This window comes from Bombina bombina, chromosome 2 (assembly GCF_027579735.1).
Source record: "Bombina bombina isolate aBomBom1 chromosome 2, aBomBom1.pri, whole genome shotgun sequence".
Classification (NCBI taxonomy): domain Eukaryota; kingdom Metazoa; phylum Chordata; class Amphibia; order Anura; family Bombinatoridae; genus Bombina; species Bombina bombina.
In genome coordinates, this window is record NC_069500.1 from 469,555,391 (window position 1) to 469,577,865 (window position 22,475).

Sequence of the window (22,475 nt, forward strand, 5' to 3'; positions counted from 1 at the left end):
TACACACACGTATTTAGTGTGTGTATATGTATGTATGATTATATATATATATATATATATATATATATATATATATATATATATATATATATATATATATATATATATATATATATACACATATACACACACACACACACACTGTATATATACATACATACTAAATACAGGTGTGTGTATATATAAATGGTGCAGGTCAAATATCTTATGTAAAGTCCACCATCATGATCACACTGATGTTTCAGGGATCTAATACTCTTCCTCTTTTCTTTTCTTTTTTAAATAGAAACTGAAAAACCATACAATAATAGATATATAATGATTTGATGGTTAAATATTCTCTGCAGTCAGCAAAAAATAGTTCCTACATACTTTATTAAAAATTCACTTCATTATGAAAGAAAATTGCTAGAAAATGTGTATATGAAATATGGCTTAAAATTAATTGCAAGAAGTTTTAATCTTTCTAGTGCATTCCTGCAGAAAAATATGTTTTTTTTACCTGATTGCCACTTGACTCAAGTATACTCTGCTGAATTGCAAACTGCATAATCTCATCATCTTCATCTCTCATGTGTAGGCTCCTCCCATTCTCCTGAACATTATAGGATGGGGGTATATCAAAGACAGAGGGGTCCACCTCAAATTTTGTAGCTGGGGTAGCTAGACAAAAGAAGACCACTGACAAAAGTTAATGAACTCACTCTAGGCATGCACATTGTAGGATTATCTGAAATAATTTACAAAAATTATTATTCATAAGAGAATTTTAATGCTTGTGCCCCTTGCAAATTGTGTGTTAAGCTGCAATGTGTTACACTCCATGATGGACTTAAGCTATGAGTTTAACTCAATTTTGGGAGGGGTTAAGTATACAGTGTGCAATGTATGCTATAATAAAATTAGAGAATTATATTTTTTCACCAGAACTCCACTTTACAAATACAGATGCAGTTGTTCTCCACTAAAAATTTTGCAGTCGGGTGGCATTATGAAGGAACAAGGTGGGAGCAGTATAATACGTTTCAATATTAAAACATTTTCTGTTATTTAGTAAAGTTACTTAGCCTTTTCCAAAGCACACATTAAATGTATAAAACAAATTAATTTAATGATAATATTAAAAACAAATGTAATATTAACTCATTGTAGTTTAATATGGACATAAATTTTACCCAGGTGGTCAGTAAAATCTGCCTGGTGGGGCACCCGCTGAACAGGTCCTGTGGAGAGCTCTGAGATGAAATGCTTCATAAATGATACACAGCATTTCAAACATTACATTATTTCTCTGACAGGAAAGCCAACTTTAAAAAGGACTGTAAACTAATAATTACCCTCTTCTTGCTCATCTTGTGACCCTTTGGGAGTTGAAGGTGAACTATCCTCTGCTCTGGAGCATGCATTCACATTCCCAAAAGTTATTCTTGCATTTAGAACATGAAATAAAGGGATTTCTGCAGGGAAGAACAAGTATGTTAAATACAAATAAACTTGCCAACCAGTAATCATTTTCATGTAATATACACAGTTAAACAAAAAAATATATGTTTACCATATAAATTAATTTCTTTCATGATGGTGAGAGTCCAAGGAAGAGGCAAGACACACTCCAACACACCAGAACATTAAATCCCTCCCTTCTTTGATCAAAGAAAGTGCATTGAGAGAGCAGATCCTATCTAAGGACATCTGCAAACCAAATTCTGCAAGGCCACGCTGGAGCAATCAGAGTTGCTGAGGCTTGTTCCTTCTTGATTCTGGCGGTCACCACCCTGGATAGCATCACAAATTGAGGAAACATGTAAATCCAGTTGAATGACTAAGGAACCACTAGGGCATCTATCATGCTTACCCAAGGATCCGGAGACCTGGACTAAAACTGAGGCAGTTTGTGATTCAAGTGGGAAGCCATGAGATCTCTCTCTGGGAATCCCCAATGCTTCACAATTTGATTTAGACACCATTCCTCTAGGTAAAGAGACTGGCTTCTTAATTATCCACACCAGGTATGGATTGCTGAAATCCTGCAATGTCAACTTTCTGTCCAACTGATGATGCTGGAAACTAACCTCATCACTAAGGAACTGCGAGTTCCTCCCTGATGGTTGACCTAAGCCACTGCCGTGACATTGTCTGACTGGAATTTGTCTCCGGTTAACTCTGGAGATCTCTGAAGAATGCACGAGTTCCAGAACATTTTATTGGTAACTTTGCCTCCTAAAAAGACCAAACTTCCTGCACTTTCCAAGACCCCCAGATTGCACCCCAACCTAGCAGGCTGGCATGTGTGGAAATTATAGCCCACACCGACAAAGAAAATGAGAGGCTCCCTGAACCAGGGACTGGTGAGTCTACCTCCAATTCAAGGACCGCCTTGTCTTGAGATCTAACAAAATTCTCTGAAACAGATCCTTTGATGCAGCATCTGCAATTGGAGGGCCTGAAGATGAAACCTGGCAAATTGAACTGCATCTAAAGCAGCCACCATGAGACCCACAACTTACACGCACTGAGCTACAGAAGGGAGGGGATTTAGATGCAGAAGAGTGCAGGCCTGTTGCAGCTTCAGTCTGCATTGATCTGTCAGAGAGAAGGATATTGTCAAGGAATTGATTATGAACCCCAGAAAAGACATGTCTGAGGGGTTAATGAACTGTTGGAAGATATATTTTCAAACCGTGACTCTGAAGCCACTCTGAATGTCATCCAAGTAAGGAACTAGAGAAAATTCCTTGAGCTCGAATTACAGACAACAGATCTCCTAGTACTTTTATAAAAACTCACAAATTGATAATCCTAGTCTAGGAAAGAAAATCTGAGGAAGTTGATATTATCCTTGTGGATAGGGATATACAAATGAGCATATTTTAGGTCTATGGTATACAAACTGACCTTTCGGCATTAAAGGAAGCAAGGTGCAAATTTTTTTATCTTGAAATTTGGAACTTTAAGGAATTTGTTAATCATTTTGAGATCCAAAACAAGCTGAACCTTCTTTCTTTGGTACTATAAAGAGATTTCAATAAAAAACATAATTTATGTAAGAACTTACCTGATAAATTCATTTCTTTCATATTAGCAAGAGTCCATGAGCTAGTGGCGTATGGGATATACATTCCTACCAGGAGGGGCAAAGTTTCCCAAACCTTAAAATGCCTATAAATACACCCCTCACCACACCCACAAATCAGTTTAACGAACAGCCAAGAAGTGGGGTGATAAGAAAAAAGTGCAAAAGCATATAAAATAAGGAATTTGAATAATTGTGCTTTATACAAAAAAATCATAACCACCACAAAAAGGGTGGGCCTCATGGACTCTTGCTAATATGAAAGAAATGAATTTATCAGGTAAGTTCTTACATAAATTATGTTTTCTTTCATGTAATTAGCAAGAGTCCATGAGCTAGTGACGTATGGGATAATGACTACCCAAGATGTGGATCTTTCCACGCAAGAGTCACTAGAGAGGGAGGGATAAAATAAAGACAGCCAATTCCTGCTGAAAATAATCCACACCCAAAATAAAGTTTAATGAAAACATAAACAGAAGATTCAAACTGAAACCGCTGCCTGAAGTACTTTTCTACCAAAAACTGCTTCAGAAGAAGAAAATACATCAAAATGGTAGAATTTAGTAAAAGTATGCAAAGAGGACCAAGTTGCTGCTTTGCAAATCTGATCAACCGAAGCTTCATTCCTAAATGCCCAGGAAGTAGAAACTGACCTAGTAGAATGAGCTGTAATCCTTTGAGGCGGAGTTATACCCGACTCGACATAGGCATGATGAATTAAAGATTTCAACCAAGATGCCAAAGAAATGGCAGAAGCTTTCTGGCCTTTTCTAGAACCGGAAAAGATAACAAATAGACTAGAAGTCTTTCGGAAAGACTTAGTAGCTTCAACATAATAATATTTCAAAGCTCTAACAACATCCAAAGAATGCAACGATTTCTCCTTAGAATTCTTAGGATTAGGACATAATGAAGGAACCACAATTTCTCTACTAATGTTGTTGGAATTCACAACCTTAGGTAAAAATTCAAAAGAAGTTCGCAACACCGCCTTATCCTGATGAAAAATCAGAAAAGGAGACTCACAAGAAAGAGCAGATAATTCAGAGACTCTTCTGGCAGAAGAGATCGCCAAAAGGAACAAAACTTTCCAAGAAAGTAATTTAATGTCCAATGAATGCATGGGTTCAAAAGGAGGAGCTTGAAGAGCCCCCAGAACCAAATTCAAACTCCAAGGAGGAGAAAATGACTTAATGACAGGTTTTATACGAACCAAAGCTTGTACAAAACAATGAATATCAGGAAGATTAGCAATCTTTCTGTGAAAAAGAACAGAAAGAGCAGAGATTTGTCCTTTCAAAGAACTTGCGGACAAACCTTTATCTAAACCATCCTGAAGAAACTGTAAAATTCTCGGAATTCTAAAAGAATGCCAGGAAAAATGATGAGAAAGACACCAAGAAATATAAGTCTTCCAGACTCTATAATATATCTCTCTAGATACAGATTTACGAGCCTGTAACATAGTATTAATCACAGAGTCAGAGAAACCTCTTTGACCAAGAATCAAGCGTTCAATCTCCATACCTTTAAATTTAAGGATTTGAGATCCTGATGGAAAAAAGGACCTTGCGACAGAAGGTCTGGTCTTAACGGAAGAGTCCACGGATGGCAAGAGGCCATCCGGACAAGATCCGCATACCAAAACCTGTGAGGCCATGCCGGAGCTACCAGCAGAACAAACGAGCATTCCTTCAGAATCTTGGAGATTACTCTTGGAAGAAGAACTAGAGGCGGAAAGATATAGGCCGGATGATACTTCCAAGGAAGTGATAATGCATCCACTGCCTCCGCCTGAGGATCCCGGGATCTGGACAGATACCTGGGAAGTTTCTTGTTTAGATGAGACGCCATCAGATCTATTTCTGGAAGTTCCCACATTTGAACAATCTGAAGAAATACCTCTGGGTGAAGAGACCATTCGCCCGGATGCAACGTTTGGCGACTGAGATAATCCGCTTCCCAATTGTCTATACCTGGGATATGAACCGCAGAGATTAGACAGGAGCTGGATTCCGCCCAAACCAGAATTCGAGATACTTCTTTCATAGCCAGAGGACTGTGAGTCCCTCCTTGATGATTGATGTATGCCACAGTTGTGACATTGTCTGTCTGAAAACAAATGAACGATTCTCTCTTCAGAACAGGCCAAGACTGAAGAGCTCTGAAAATTGCACGGAGTTCCAAAATATTGATCGGTAATCTCACCTCCTGAGATTCCCAAACTCCTTGTGCCGTCAGAGACCCCCACACAGCTCCCCAACCTGTAAGACTTGCATCTGTTGAAATTACAGTCCAGGTCGGAAGAACAAAAGAAGCCCCCTGAACTAAACGATGGTGATCTGTCCACCACGTCAGAGAGTGTCGTACAATCGGTTTTAAAGATATTAATTGAGATATCTTTGTGTAATCCCTGCACCATTGGTTCAGCATACAGAGCTGAAGAGGTCGCATGTGAAAATGAGCAAAGGAGGTCGCGTCCGATGCAGCAGTCATAAGACCTAAAATTGCCATGCATAAGGCTACTAAAGGGAATGATTGTGACTGAAGGTTTTGACAAGCTGATATCAATGTTAGACTTCTCTTGTCTGACAAAGACAGAGTCAGACACTGAATCTACCTGGAAACCTAAAAAGATTACCCTTGTCTGAGGAATCAATGAACTTTTTGGTAAATTGATCCTCCAACCATGATCTTGAAGAAACAACACAAGTCGATTCGTATGAGATTCTGTTAAATGTGAAGACTGAGCAAGTACCAAGATATCGTCCAAATAAGGAAATACCAATACCCTGTTCTCTGAATACAGACAGAAGGGCACCGAGAACCTTTGTAAAAATTCTTGGAGCTGATGCTAAGCCAAACGGAAGAGCCACAAAACTGGAAATGCTTGTCTAAAAAAGAGAATCTCAGAAACTAAAAGTGATCTGGATGAATCGGAATATGCAGATATGCATCCTGTAAATCTATTGTAGACATATAATGCCCTTGCTGAACAAAAGGCAGGATAGTCCTTACAGCTACCATCTTGAATGTCAGTATCCTTACATAACTATTCAATATTGATAGATCCGGAACTGGTCTGAAGGAATTGACCTTCTTTGGTACAATGAAGAGATAGAATAAAACCCCAGCCCCTGTTCCAGAACTGGAACTGGCATAATTACTCCAGCCAACTCTAGATCTGAAACACATTTCAGAAATGCTTGAGCCTTTGCTGGGTTTACTGGGACACGGGAAAGAAAAAAATCTCTTTGCAGGAGGCTTTAACTTGAAGCCAATTCTGTACCCTTCTGAAACAATGTTCTGAAACCAGAGATTGTGAACGGAATTGATCCAAATTTCTTTGAAAAGAACGTAAACTGCCCCATACCAGCTGAGCTGGAATGAGGGCCGCACCTTCATGGGGACTTAGGAGCTGGCTTTGGGTTTCTATAAGGCTTGGATATATTCCAAAGTGAAGAAGGTTTCCAAACTGATACCGCTCCTGAGGATGAAGGATCAGGCTTTTGTTCCTTGTTGTGATGAAAGGAACGAAAACAATTATTAGACCTAAATTTACCTCAGATTTTTTACCCTGTGGTAAAAAAGTTCCCTTCCTTCCAGTAACAGTTGAGATAAAAGAATCCAACTGAGAACCAAATAATTTATTACCCTGGAAAGAAAGGGATAGCAAAGTTGACTTAGAAGACATATCAGCATTCCAAGTTTTAAGCCATAAAGCTCTTCTAGCTAAAATAGTTAGAGACATATACCGGACATCAATTCTAATGATATCAAAGATGGCATCACAAATAAAATAATTATCATGTTATAGAATAATAATGCTATGAGAATTATGATCTGTTACTTGTTGCGCTAAAGCTTCTAACCAAAAAGTTGAAGCTGCAGCAACATCCGCTAAAAATATAGCAGGAGTAGAGACAGCCCCATTAACCTTAGGGATTTTGTCCCAAACTCTAATCTGTCAGATGGCACAGGATATAATTGCTTAAAACGTTTTAAAAGGAGTAAATGAATTACCCAAATTATTCCATTCCCTGGAAATTACTTCAGAAATAGCATCAGGGACAGGAAACACTTCTGGAATAACTACAGGAGATTTAAAAACCTTATTTAAACGTTTAGTTTTAGTATCAAGAGGACCAGAATCCTCTATTTCTAATGCAATTAATACTTCTTTAAATAAAGAACGAATAAATTCCATCTTGAACAAATACAAAGATTTATCAGCATCAACCTCTGAGACAGAAACCTCTGAACCAGAAGAACCATTATCAGTATCAGAATGATGATGTTCATTTAAAAATTCATCTGAAAAAAAGAGAAGTTTTAAAAGACTTATGTATACTAGAAGGAGAAATAACAGACATAGCCTTCTTAATGGATTTAGAAACAAAATCTCTTATGTTATCAGGAACACTCTGAGTATTAGATGTTGACGGAACAGCAACAGGTAATGTAACAGTACTAAAGGAAATTTTATCTGCATTAACAAGTTTGTCATAACATTTAATACAAACAACAGCTGAAGGAACAGATACCAAAAGTGATACACTTAACTTTGGTAGCTCCAGCACCGGGCAGCGATTTTCCTGAAGTATCTTCTGACTCAGTTGCAACGTGGAACATCTTGCGATATGTAATAGAAAAAACAACATATAAAGCAAAATTGATCAAATTCCTTAAATGACAGTTTCAGGAATGGGAAAAAAATGCCAGTGAACAAGCTTCTAGCAACCAGAAGCAATAAATAATGAGACTTAAATAATGTGGAGACAAAAGTGACGCCGCCACATCCGGAACGCCGACACTTGACGCAAAAAACGTCAAAAATGACGCAACTTCCGGCGACACGTATGACGCCGGAAAAAGAAAAAAAAATTTGCGCCAAAAAAGTCTGCGCCAAGAATGACGCAATAAAATGAAGCATTTTCAGCCCCCGCAAGCCTAACAGCCCACAGGGAAAAAGTCAAATTTTTTAAGGTAAGAAAAAATGATTGATTCAAATGCATTATCCCAAATATGAAACTGACTGTCTGAAAATAAGGAATGTTGAACATCCTGAGTCAAGGCAAATAAATGTTTGAATACATATATTTAGAACTTTATAAAAAAGTGCCCAACCATAGCTTAGAGTGTCACAGAAAATAAGACTTACTTACCCCAGGACACTCATCTACATGTTTGTAGAAAGCCAAACCAGTACTGAAACGAAAATCAGCAGAGGTAATGGTATATATATATATATATATATATATATATATATATATATATATATATATATATATATATATATATATATATATATATATATATATATATATATATATAAGAGTATATCGTCAATCTGAAAAGGGAGGTAAGAGATGAATCTCTACGACCGATAACAGAGAACATATGAAATAGACCTCGTAGAAGGAGATCATTGCATTCAAATAGGCAATACTCTCCTCACATCCCTCTGACATTCACTGCACGCTGAGAGGAAAACCGGGCTCCAACCTGCTGCGGAGCGCATATCAACGTAGAATCTAGCACAAACTTACTTCACCACCTCCATAGGAGGCAAAGTTTGTAAAACTGATTTGTGGGTGTGGTGAGGGGTGTATTTATAGGCATTTTAAGGTTTGGGAAACTTTGCCCCTCCTGGTAGGAATGTATATCCCATACGTCACTAGCTCATGGACTCTTGCTAATTACATGAAAGAAACCCTGGTTTACCTAATTACCCCCATTAGTTCCAAATCTTTTATACAAGCCCAACAAATCTTGAGCCTTTAAAGAATTTCAAGGTCCTCAAGTGAGGAAGAATCTTCCCCGAGGAGGACTTGAGCAAAAAACTTATTTGGTACCCCTGGGAAATGACATGTAATACCCAGGGATACTGAACAGATCGCTCCCAAGCCTAACGAAAAATACTTTATCTGCCCCCCACCAAAGACTAGTTTGGTATGAGGGACGCACCATCATGCAGTCTTGGAAAATGGGTCAAATTTCTTGGACTGTTTGTTTTTGGACCAAGAAAAAAAGTTAGACTCCAAGGATAATTTAAAGTTGCCAGAATTCTGAGCAGAGGAAGAATCTTTCGGATACTTAATTGGTCAAAAGGTGTGAAAACACCCTGCAGATCTAGGCTTACCCTTAGATTTCTTATCCTAGTGCAGAAAAGCTCCCTTACCCCCTGTGACTGTGGCAATAATAGCATCCAGCCCAGATCCAAACAGAGACTTACTCTGGAAGGGGTGAAAAAACAGCATGTGTTTAGAAACCATAATCAGCAGACCAAGACTTAAGCCACAAAGCTCACCTAGCTAAAACAGTAATGCAGCATTCTTAGCATTAATGCAAACAAGTTCTAAGAGATTGTGACACCACACAGCAGTGACAAAAGTGACACAGGCTGCACAGTCTTGCAGACTAAACATAAAACCTGTAAGCTGAAAGGATCGCCTATGAAACGCTCAAGTTTTCTATCGAAAGGATCCTTAAAAAGAGGAACGATCCTCCAAAGGAATAGTAGTATGCCTGGCCAAAATGGAAATAGCTTAGGAACGGTTTTCCAAATATGTTTTAACATAAGGGAGAGGAAGCAGATTTAAAATTAGAAGATAATGAATACCTGCCTTCTGTAATTCCTTAGAAATAAATTTCAGAAATTAAATCAGGCACATGAAAAATAGAAGAAAGAAGAACTACTTTGGAGCAATCTTAAAAATAAATAAATATATGTATCAATCCTCTTAACAGGTTGCTTGACTGTAGCTTCCTGCATTAATGCATGCATATCCTCAAGTCTGAAACTAAAAAAGGACACAGCAGCAGGGTCCTGAGACTCTAGAGAGACTATCCTCAGAGAAAGAATCATCATGGGTAGTGGGAGGGATTTAAAGCTGTGTTGTGCTGGGGTGTCTTGCCTCCTCCTAGTAGTCAGAAGGGAAATATTCCAACATGATGGGATGCATGAATACACTAACTAAACCAGTAAAAACTCTGGAAAGCAGTCTCCTTTCCTGAATAGTTCAACAGAAGCATTAAAAGGGGAATGAAACTTGTTTCTCTCTTTCATGACACAGATAGATAATGTAATTATAAACAACGTTCCAATTGACTTCTATTATCACATTTTCTTTGTTCTCTTGATATCCTTTATTAAAAAGTAGAGAGGTAAGCTCAGGAATGTGCACCTGTCTGCAGTGCTATAATGCCAGCAGTTTTGTAAGAATGTTTTACATTGTTCCTGCCATGTAGTGCTCTAGATGTGCACGCTACCTATCTAGATATTTCTTCATCAACGAATACCATAAAAATGAAGCAATAGAAATAAATTGAAAACTTTTTTTTTTTTTTTTTTTTACAATGTCATGCTCTGTCTGAATCACAAAAGAAAAATATTGGGTTTAATTAAACTATATGGATGAAGGGAGCCATCACTTTTAAATTAGTCTAATATCAGCTATGGGTGCAGACTCTTAACAAGAATAGTATCTAATATATAGAAGACAGATTATAAATAAAAAATACCCTTACAAAAAGACGGGGAATTCAGCACTCCAGACAACGGTCTTCTGGATGCACAGTGGAGACGCCGATGACCACAAGCTCTGATTTACAGCCTACCAAACGGCCCTCTTATTGATGTTTGGTGGAGACGCCAGTAAAAAAAAATAAGGACTGATTACAGTGTTACATATTAGGTGGGACGCCACTTACAAAAGTACAGCTTAATGCTTTCTTACAGACAAGGAGCAACATGAAGATTTTGAGAGTAAACTAATCTCTATCAGACGCAATTGATGATTAAAATACTACATACATTGTAGCCAACTTAGATGTATCTGTTAGCAATACATAGTTGTTGAACTTGCAGACAATTAATGCTGGCTTTGATCTCCATGCTACCTACGGGGTTTGTTTAACTGCATTTGCAGAACTTTCTGTGTGAACTGTGACAAGAGGACATATACCACTAGTAGAATGATACACTAGGCAGTGAAAAAATACATTTTCTCTCTGTGCAGTTCTGATGTTGAAATTTAGAGATGCTCATTTTTTTTGCTGCTCCGTCTAAACGTTTGTGTTTTCTATAATTAAACACATATGTATGACTATTATAGTTTCTCGGGTCATTACATAGATCCTTGTATTTATATCATGGCAACAGTTCCCTTGTGAATTAGTTTTGGTTGCCCTCTGATAGAGGTGTTGCATGTTTCCTCTGAGAAACTAGCTTTCTATGGCTCTTGATTTTTTTGTAACGTCTGTATATCAGTACTAAATGTAGGAGACGTCTCCCAGGTGCATTTTGTATGGTCAGATTTCAGTTTGAATTAGCTTATAGATATCTTGAATTGCACATGCAAAATATATTGTACACATAAATGCATATGGAATAAGAATATACTTTGCGTTTTGAGTGCTGAATTCCCCGTCTTTTTAAGTAAGGATAACTTTCCTTACAATCTGTCTTCTATATATTAATGTCCATTTAACCTATTTAAATGAGACTTCACAGTAAAAAGGAATTGGGTTTCTTTTGAGCATGTCAATCGCAAAGAACATTAAAATTATCTCAAGAGTGCTTGCTGTAACAAGGATGGAGTTCATTTTTGGCAGCATCTTCTTTATAAGAAGACACTACCCCACAGTGGAAATACAGGTATAAATCCTAAATCCAGACCTTTTCATTAACCCCTTAACGACCAAGGACGTACGCCACACGTCCTCAAAAAAAAATACAGTTAATGACCGAGGACGTGTGGCGTACGTCCTTGGTCTGGAAAGCAGCTGGAAGCGATCCTGCTCGCTTCCAGCTGCTTTCCGGTTATTGCAGTGATGCCTCGATATGGAGGCATCATGCAATAACCCCCCTTGGCCATCCGATGCAGCTGCACCGGACATCGGTGGCCGGTATCGTTGGTGGGTGGGAGCTTACGTGGGAGGCGGGTGGGCGGCCATCGGTGCTCAGTGTGGAGTGGAGCGGGATCGGGGGCGGGAGCGCGCACGGGAGCGGGTGGGAACCGCTACACTACAGAAAAAAAAGGTTAAAAGTTAAAAACACCAATACAGTAAAATATAAGGGACCTGGAAGGGGTTGGGGGTTGGTCTCGGTGGGGGGGGAAGCTACACTACAGAAAAGGGAATTTTTTTTAAAAAAAGGCACATTTTGTTACAAAGATGGCGCCCATTATTGCAGAGGGGAAGGGTTAGAGAGTAGTTTGGTGGGGGATCAGTGAGGTTGGGGTCTAAGGGGGGATCCTACACATCAGCATATGTAAATATGCTTTTTTTTTTTTTTCTTTTTTTTTTTTTAAAAAGGGCCAAATACCTTTTATTTTAGTACTGGCAGAGTTTCTGCCAGTACTTAAGATGGCGGGGACAATTGTGGGGTGGGGGAGGGAAGAGAGCTGTTTGGGAGGGATCAGGTGGTCTGATGTTTCAGGTGGGAGGCTGAGCTCTACACTAAAGCTAAAATTAACCCTGCAAGCTCCCTACAAGCTACATAATTAACCCCTTCACTGCTAGCCATAATACACGTGTGATGAGCAGCGGCATTTAGAGGCCTTCTAATTACCAAAAAGCAATGCCAAAGCCATATATGTCTGCTATTTCTGAACAAAGGGGATCCCAGAGAAGCATTTACAACCATTTGTGCCATAATTGTGCCATAATTGCAGAAGCTGTTTGTAAATAATTTAAGTTAGAAACCAAAAGTTAGTGAAAAAATTTGTGAAAAGTGAACGATTTTTTTGTATTTGATTGCATTTGGCGGTGAAATGGTGGCATGAAATATACCAAAATGGGCCTAGATCAATACTTTGGGTTGTCTACTAAAAAAAAATATATACATGTCAATGGATATTCAGAGATTCCTGAAAGATATCAGTGCTCTAATGTAACTATCGCTAATTTTGAAAAGAAATGGTTTGGAAATAGCAAAGTGCTACTTGTATTTATGGCCCTATAGTTTACAAAAAAAAGCAAAGAACATGTAAACATTGGGTATTTCTAAACTCAGGACAAAATTTAGAAACTATTTAGCATGGGTGTTTTTTGGTGGTTGTAGATGTGTAACAGATTTTGGGGGTCAAAGTTAGAAAAAGTGTGTTTTTTTCCATTTTTTATAAAAAAAATTATAGTAAATTATAAGATATGATGAAAATAATGGTATCTTTAGAAAGTCCATTTAATGGCGAGAAAAACGATATATAATGTGTGGGTACAGTAAATGAGTAAGAGGAAAATTACAGCTAAACACAAACCCCTCAAAAATGTAAAAATAGCCTTGGTCCCAAACGGACAGAAAATGGAAAAGTGCTGTGGTCATTAAGGGGTTAAAGTGATGGTAAAACTTTGCACTTTTTATAATCAGATCCTGAATCTTGTGGAGTATTGCGGTATTAGAATTGCACGGCTAGATTAAAAAAAATACAGCGCGTCATCATTAGAAGTGATCAATTAAAGTCCATATAAAATATAACTAGCATTCAGGATTATAAAAAGTGGAAAGTTTGGGCATATCACCTGGTCCGATCACGCCCTGACCACTACTGAAATTTTTTGGCCAGATTTGCCCCCAACGTCCTACATTTGGAGACTAGATGAAACCCTACTGGACAAACCCCCAATTAAAATCGAGCTACAAAAATCACTAAACGATTACTTCTTACATAACACTACACACCATACAACATTGCCAATTATGTGGGAAGCGCACAAATGCGTAATACGTGGAGAAATCAAACATACAGCCAAATTACGCAAACAGTATAGGATAAAACATAAAAAAATTACTAGATAAAGTAGCAGCCTTAGAAATATCACACAAGCGAAATACCACAGATAATGATCTCAGGCAGCGATTAGACTGTGCAAGATCTGAACTCAAACAACATCTCGCAGACGCCTACCAGAGTAAAATGCGATCTGTAAAGCAACACTACCACGAAAACAGTAACAAACCAGGGAGGCTACAGGCTAGATCCATCCGTAGGCAGCAACTTCGCGCACATATTCACAGCATAATAGGCAAAGATGACACTGGCGTAAGAAGCAACAAACACATAGCTAACGCATTTAAACAGTATTTCAAAACCTTATACAACATAAGCGACAAATTAGAACCACAAACACAGATAACAAACAGAGAAAAGAGTATAGATGCATACTTAGCTTCCTTAGACTTGCCATGCTTAACAAAAGAAGAGGCAGATACACTAGACAAACCTATAACTCACGATGAATTAGCTCAAGCAATTAAGGACCTCCCAATCGGTAAAAGCCCAGGCCCGGATGGATTTACCATCAAATACTATAAAACTTTTCTCCACACCCTAGCTCCTAAATTATTGCTATTGTTTAATAGTCTGATCGCAGAACCACAGCTTCCCCGCTCTATGCTTAAAGCATATATATCGGTGATCCCCAAGCCAGGCAAACCACATACTGCCCCGGAACATTTCAGGCCTATCTCACTTCTGAACACCGATGTTAAGATCCTTGCTAAAATACTATCAATACGTCTCAATAAATACCTACCTGGTCTTATCTCCACAGATCAGGTGGGCTTTATTCCGGGCAGAGAGGCAATGGACAATACGTGCAAAGTTCTCCAACTCATGGAATACGCACGAAACAAGGGGGAGCCATTGGTCCTCTTCTCCACCGACACGGAGAAGGCCTTCGACCGGGTCGATTGGCTTTTTCTGCGTCGAGCACTGAAGGTCATGAACTTTGGGAATACATTTATAAACCTTGTGTTCTCCCTGTACTCTGACCCAAATGCGAGACTTAGGGTAAATGGGACCCTTTCAGATACCTTCAAAATCACCAATGGGACGAGACAGGGCTGCCCTCTCTCCCCATTATTGTTTGCCATAACAATCGAGGCACTGGCACAGAAAGTACGCAATAACCCCAGTATTTCGGGCATAGTAATAAGAGAAAGTGAATATAAACAGGCACTATACGCCGACGATATCCTATACACTCTTACCAACATTGAAACCTCCATACCGAACCTCTTAGAAGAGCTAGGGACCTATGGAGAATTGTCTAACTTCCATCTTAATATAGCAAAGTCTGAGATACTTGATATATCAGCATCACATACACAGCTGCTAAAAATGAGCGAAGTGCACCAAATACCAATGGCGACCTCCCACCTAAAATACCTGGGGGTCCTTCTCCCTAAGGACCCCCAAGACCTATTTAAATTAAATTATCTCAAACTAAAAAACGAAATAACCAGAGACCTCTCATCATGGAAAAAACATAATTTATGTAAGAACTTACCTGATAAATTCATTTCTTTCATATTAGCAAGAGTCCATGAGCTAGTGACGTATGGGATATACATTCCTACCAGGAGGGGCAAAGTTTCCCAAACCTCAAAATGCCTATAAATACACCCCTCACCACACCCACAATTCAGTTTAACGAATAGCCAAGAAGTGGGGTGATAAAAAAGTGCGAAAGCATATAAAATAAGGAATTGGAATAATTGTGCTTTATACAAAAATCAAAACCACCCCAAAAAAAGGGCGGGCCTCATGGACTCTTGCTAATATGAAAGAAATGAATTTATCAGGTAAGTTCTTACATAAATTATGTTTTCTTTCATGTAATTAGCAAGAGTCCATGAACTAGTGACGTATGGGATAATGATTACCCAAGATGTGGATCTTTCCACGCAAGAGTCACTAGAGAGGGAGGGATAAAATAAAGACAGCCAATTCCTGCTGAAAATAATCCACACCCAAAATAAAGTTTAATGAAAAACATAAGCAGAAGATTCAAACTGAAACCGCTGCCTGAAGTACTTTCTACCAAAAACTGCTTCAGAAGAAGAAAATACATCAAAATGGTAGAATTTAGTAAAAGTATGCAAAGAAGACCAAGTTGCTGCTTTGCAAATCTGATCAATCGAAGCTTCATTCCTAAACGCCCAGGAAGTAGAAACTGACCTAGTAGAATGAGCTGTAATCCTTTGAGGCAGAGTTTTACCCGACTCAACATAGGCAAGATGAATTAAAGATTTCAACCAAGATGCCAAAGAAATGGCAGAAGCTTTCTGGCCTTTTCTAGAACCGGAAAAGATAACAAATAAACTAGAAGTCTTTCGGAAAGACTTAGTAGCTTCAACATAATATTTCAAAGCTCTAACAACATCCAAAGAATGCAATGATTTCTCCTTAGAATTCTTAGGATTAGGACATAATGAAGGAACCACAATTTCTCTACTAATGTTGTTAGAATTCACAACTTTAGGTAAAAATTCAAAAGAAGTTCGCAACACTGCCTTATCCTGATGAAAAATCAGAAAAGGAGACTCACAAGAAAGAGCAGATCATTCAGAAACTCTTCTGGCAGAAGAGATTGCCAAAAGGAACAAAACTTTCCAAGAAAGTAATTTAATGTCCAATGAATGCATAGGTTCAAACGGAGGAGCTTGAAGAGCCCCCAGAACCAAATTCAAACTCCAAGGAGGAGAAATTGACTTAATGACAGGTTTTATACGAACCAAAGCTTGTACAAAACAATGAATATCAGGAAGATTAGCAATCTTTCTGTGAAAAAGAACAGAAAGAGCAGAGATTTGTCCTTTCAAAGAACTTGCGGATAAACCTTTATCTAAACCATCCTGAAGAAACTGTAAAATTCTCGGAATTCTAAAAGAATGCCAAGAAAAATGATGAGAAAGACACCAAGAAATATAAGTCTTCCAGACTCTATAATATATCTCTCTGGATACAGATTTACGAGCCTGTAACATAGTATTAATCACAGAGTCAGAGAAACCTCTTTGACCAAGAATCAAGCGTTCAATCTCCATACCTTTAAATTTAAGGATTTGAGATCCTGATGGAAAAAAGGACCTTGCGACAGAAGGTCTGGTCGTAGCGGAAGAGTCCACGGATGGCAAGAGGCCATCCGGACAAGATCCGCATACCAAAACCTGTGAGGCCATGCCGGAGCTACCAGCAGAACAAACGAGCATTCCTTCAGAATCTTGGAGATTACTCTTGGAAGAAGAACTAGAGGCGGAAAGATATAAGCAGGATGATACTTCCAAGGAAGTGATAATGCATCCACTGCTTCCGCCTGAGGATCCCGGGATCTGGACAGATACCTGGGAAGTTTCTTGTTTAGATGAGACGCCATCAGATCTATTTCTGGAAGCTCCCACATTTGAACAATCTGAAGAAATACCTCTGGGTGAAGAGACCATTCGCCCGGATGCAACGTTTGGCGACTGAGATAATCCGCTTCCCAATTGTCTATACCTGGGATATGAACCGCAGATATTAGACAGGAGCTGGATTCCGCCCAAACCAGAATTCGAGATACTTCTTTCATAGCCAGAGGACTGTGAGTCCCTCCTTGATGATTGATGTATGCCACAGTAGTGACATTGTCTGTCTGAAAACAAATGGACGATTCTCTCTTCAGAAGAGGCCAAAACTGAAGAGCTCTGAAAATTGCACGGAGTTCCAAAATATTGATCGGTAATCTCACCTCCTGAGATTCCCAAACTCCTTGTGCTGTCAGAGATCCCCACACAGCTCCCCAACCTGTGAGACTTGCATCTGTTGAAATTACAGTCCAGGTCGGAAGCACAAAAGAAGCCCCATGAATCAAACGATGGTGATCTGTCCACCACGTTAGAGAGTGTCGTACAATCGGTTTTAAAGATATTAATTGAGATATCTTTGTGTAATCCTTGCACCATTGATTCAGCATACAGAGCTGAAGAGGTCGCATGTGAAAACGAGCAAAGGGGATCGCGTCCGATGCAGCAGTCATAAGACCTAGAATTTCCATGCATAAGGCTACCGAAGGGAATGATTGTGACTGAAGGTTTCGACAAGCCGAAATCAATTTTAGACGTCTCTTGTCTGTTAAAGACAGAGTCATGGACACTGAATCTATCTGGAAACCCAGAAAGGCTACCCTTGTCTGAGGAATCAATAAACTTTTTGGTGAGCTGGAATGAGGGCCGCACCTTCATGTGGACTTAGAAGCAGGCTTTGCCTTTCTAGAAGGCTTGGATTTATTCCAGACTGGAGATGGTTTCCAAACTGAAACTGCTCCTGAGGATGAAGGATCAGGCTTTTGTTCTTTGTTGAAACGAAAGGAACGAAAACGATTATTAGCCCTGTTTTTACCCTTAGATTTTTTATCCTGTGGTAAAAAAGTTCCTTTCCCACCAGTAACAGTTGAGATAATAGAATCCAACTGAGAACCAAATAATTTGTTACCCTGGAAAGAAATGGAAAGTAGAGTTGATTTAGAAGCCATATCAGCATTCCAAGTTTTAAGCCATAAAGCTCTTCTAGCTAAAATAGCTAGAGACATAAACCTGACATCAACTCTGATAATATCAAAGATGGCATCACAGATAAAATTATTAGCATGCTGAAGAATAATAATATTATGAGAATCATGATCTGTTACTTGTTGCGCTAAAGTCTCCAACCAAAAAGTTGAAGCTGCAGCAACATCAGCCAATGATATAGCAGGTCTAAGAAGATTACCTGAACATAGATAAGCTTTTCTTAGAAAGGATTCAATTTTCCTATCTAAAGGATCTTTAAACGAAGTACCATCCGACGTAGGAATAGTAGTACGTTTAGCAAGGGTAGAAATAGCCCCATCGACTTTAGGGATTTTGTCCCAAAATTCTAATCTGTCAGACGGCACAGGATATAATTGCTTAAAACGTTTAGAAGGAGTAAATGAATTAGCCAATTTATCCCATTCTCTGGAAATTACTTCAGAAATAGCATTAGGAACAGGAAAAACTTCTGGAATAACCACAGGAGATTTAAATACCTTATCTAAACGTTTAGAATTAGTATCAAGAGGACCAGAATCCTCTATTTCTAAAGCAATTAGTACTTCTTTAAGTAAAGAACGAATAAATTCCATTTTAAATAAATATGAAGATTTATCAGCATCAATCTCTGAGACAGAATCCTCTGAACCAGAAGAGTCATCAGAATCAGAATGATGATGTTCATTTAAAAATTCATCTGTAGAGAGAGAAGTTTTAAAAGATTTTTTATGTTTACTAGAAGGAGAAATAACAGACATAGCCTTCTTGATGGATTCAGAAACAAAATCTCTTATGTTATCAGGAACATTCTGCACGTTAGATGTTGAAGGAACTGCAACAGGCAAGGGTACATTACTAAAGGAAATATTATCTGCTTTAACAAGTTTGTCATGACAATTAATACAAACAACAGCCGGAGGAATAGCTACCAAAAGTTTACAGCAGATACACTTAGCTTTGGTAGTTCCAGCACTAGACAGCGATTTTCCTGAAGTATCTTCTGACTCAGATGCAACGTGAGACATCTTGCAATATGTAAGAAAAAAAACATATAAAGCAAAATTGATCAAATTCCTTAAATGACAGTTTCAGGAATGGGAAAAAATGCCAATAAAACAAGCTTCTAGTAATCAGAAGCAAAGAAAAAATGAGACTGAAATAATGTGGAGACAAAAGCGACGCCCACATTATTTGGCGCCAAATAAGACGCCCACATTATTTGGCGCCTAAATGACGCCACATCCGGAACGCCGACATTTTTGGTGCAAAAGGACATCAAAAAAATGACGCAACTTCCGGCGACACGTATGACGCCGGAAACAGAAAAGATTTTTTTGCGCCAAAAAAGTCTGCGCCAAGAATGACGCAATAAAATGAAGCATTTTCAGCCCCCGCGAGCCTAACAGCCAACAGGGAAAAAAAGAGTCAAATTTTAAGGTAAGAAAAAAATTGATTCAAATGCATTATCCCAAATATGAAACTGACTGTCTGAAAATAAGGAATGTTGAACATCCTGAGTCAAGGCAAATAAATGTTTGAATACATATATTTAGAACTTTATAAATAAAGTGCCCAACCATAGCTTAGAGTGTCACAGAAAATAAGATTTACTTACCCCAGGACACTCATCTACATGTTTGTAGAAAGCCAAATCAGTACTGAAACGAAAATCAGCAGAGGTAATGGTATATAAATAGGAGTATATCGTCGATCTGAAAAGGGAGGTAAGAGATGAATCTCTATGACCGATAACAGAGAACCTATGAAATAGACCCCGTAGAAGGAGATCACTGCATTCAAATAGGCAATACTCTCCTAACATCCCTCTGACATTCACTGCACGCTGAGAGGAAAACCAGGCTCCAACTTGCTGCGGAGCGCATATCAACGTAGAATCTAGCACAAACTTACTTCACCACCTCCATAGGAGGCAAAGTTTGTAAAACTGAATTGTGGGTGTGGTGAGGGGTGTATTTATAGGCATTTTGAGGTTTGGGAAACTTTGCCCCTCCTGGTAGGAATGTATATCCCATACGTCACTAGCTCTTGGACTCTTGCTAATTACATGAAAGAAATAAGCCTCTCTCATGGCTAGGCAAAATTGGTGTCATAAAAATGAACATCCTCCCACGCATACTTTACATAATACAAACCCTTCCAATCCCTATTCCCAAAGACTTTATCCCACAACTCCAAAAAACTTTGGAACAATTTATATGGAATAATATTAAACCCAGAGTTCCAAAGAAAACACTATACATGCCAAGGGACAGAGGTGGGTTGAGCTTCCCTGATTTGGCATCCTATAGACAGGCAATACTCCTGCAGAGAGTAGTGGAGTGGGCCCACAATTCCGCACACAAAGCATGGGTCAGATTGGATGGGCAGATCCTTAACATCAACAATGTGGGAGGACTGGCTTTTATCTCACACGCGAAACAACCGAAAACTATAAGTAAATACAGCATCATAGCAGAAACACTGAAAAATTGGGACAAAACAATTAACACCAGTACGCATATTTCAAACAAAGCACTCACCTCTCATACCCATCATAGAAAACCCAGAACGCCCGTACTCTCATCTGGGTACACAGATGAGTAGGCCCTACAGCCTTCGCGAAGGCTCATTGCATTTTGCAGTAACGGGCGGGAAGCTATTACCCCAACAGGACATGGCAGAGAAGTTTGGAGCTGTCTTTCACTCCTGGCTGAGGTACAACCAATTTCAGCACTATATTGCACATCACAAAAACAGGGAGAGCTTCATGAGAACATTAACACCCTTTGAAACACTATGCACGACAAACAAACCACCCAGACGACTGATCTCACTGATATATATAAGCAAATAACAATACCACCAGGGGCTGCTCTCCCAACATATACAGGGGCTTGGAGCAGAGATCTGGGCAGTGACATTGATGAGGATACTTGGCTTAACTCCTTTAAACTAACTAAACGCTCTTCCATCTCAGCTAGTGTGCAGGAAATTCATTTAAAACTCACTAGCAGGTGGTACTTGACCCCAACAAGACTGCACAAATGCTTTCAATCAGCTAGCCCTCTGTGCTGGAGGGACTGTGGAGAGCAGGGCACACTCATTCACATATGGTGGGAATGCCCAAAAATAAAAGACTACTGGCACAGGGTGATCAACCACATGTCAGACAAACTGCAATTTACCATCCCAAATACCCCAGAAGCAACCCTTCTTTTCTAATTGCCTACATGCAAAGCACCACACAAACACGAGCGCTGATGTTAATAATGCTCACAGGAGCTAAAAGATTGATACCTAAGAAATGGAAGTCGAGGGATGTTCCAACCCTAGAGGAATGGATCCACGCAATCGATGAACTGCTCATATTGGAAAGATTCCACTACTTCAAAACAAATCAAATAGACACACATGAAATGATGCTAGCCACCTGGAGAGACGCTAGTATATAAAAGAGATAGCTCCGACACCAAATAATGCAATACCAGGAACACCCCCCCCCCCACTCCTTCCCTCCAACTCCTTCACCCTCCCCTTCCCCCCTTCTTTTCTCTTTTTTTTTTTTTTTTTCTTCTCTCTTTCGTTATTGTAGTTGTTTTGACACACAGTTATAACTTACTCTTGATGTTTGAAGTAATATTAGAAAAGTTAAAAAATACAACAGGCTTGTTGGGCATAGCATTTTAATAGAAAATGTATATGATCACATGATAATATGACTTACAACTGCTAGCATCTGTTAATTATTACACTAAACGATTATGTAATGACCTGATTCTGGTATATGATGTAAATGTAATCTTTGAAAAATGCTCAATAAAGCTTGTTTTCAAAAAAAAATAAAAAAAAGTGGAAGTTTACCATCACTTTAATATGTTTCATATATTTCGGAACAATTGTATATATTTGCAATTTTAAAATGGCACCAAGTGTAAATGACAATATCTTATGTCATTTAGGCACTATTTACAGGTCATGTCATAATAAAGCTTATACATGCAAACTAAAGGTAGATTTTGATTTTTAATTCTTTGGTATAAAAAGTACCATCAGAAAGATAGT

General features: G+C 38.7%; 1 protein-coding gene across 2 annotated transcripts in view; it reads right to left on the reverse strand.

Annotated features, from left to right (window-relative positions):
• ANKRD13A (ankyrin repeat domain 13A) overlaps window positions 1-22,475 on the reverse strand; it is a 115,543-nt gene that overhangs the window by 31,523 nt on the left and 61,545 nt on the right. For both annotated transcript variants that reach the window (XM_053702094.1, XM_053702095.1), the window contains exons 12-13: window positions 1,338-1,457; window positions 503-663 (exon numbers count right to left, since the gene is read on the reverse strand). In XM_053702094.1, coding sequence (XP_053558069.1) covers window positions 503-663; window positions 1,338-1,457 — 281 coding nt within the window. The remainder of the gene's footprint in view (window positions 1-502; window positions 664-1,337; window positions 1,458-22,475) is intronic.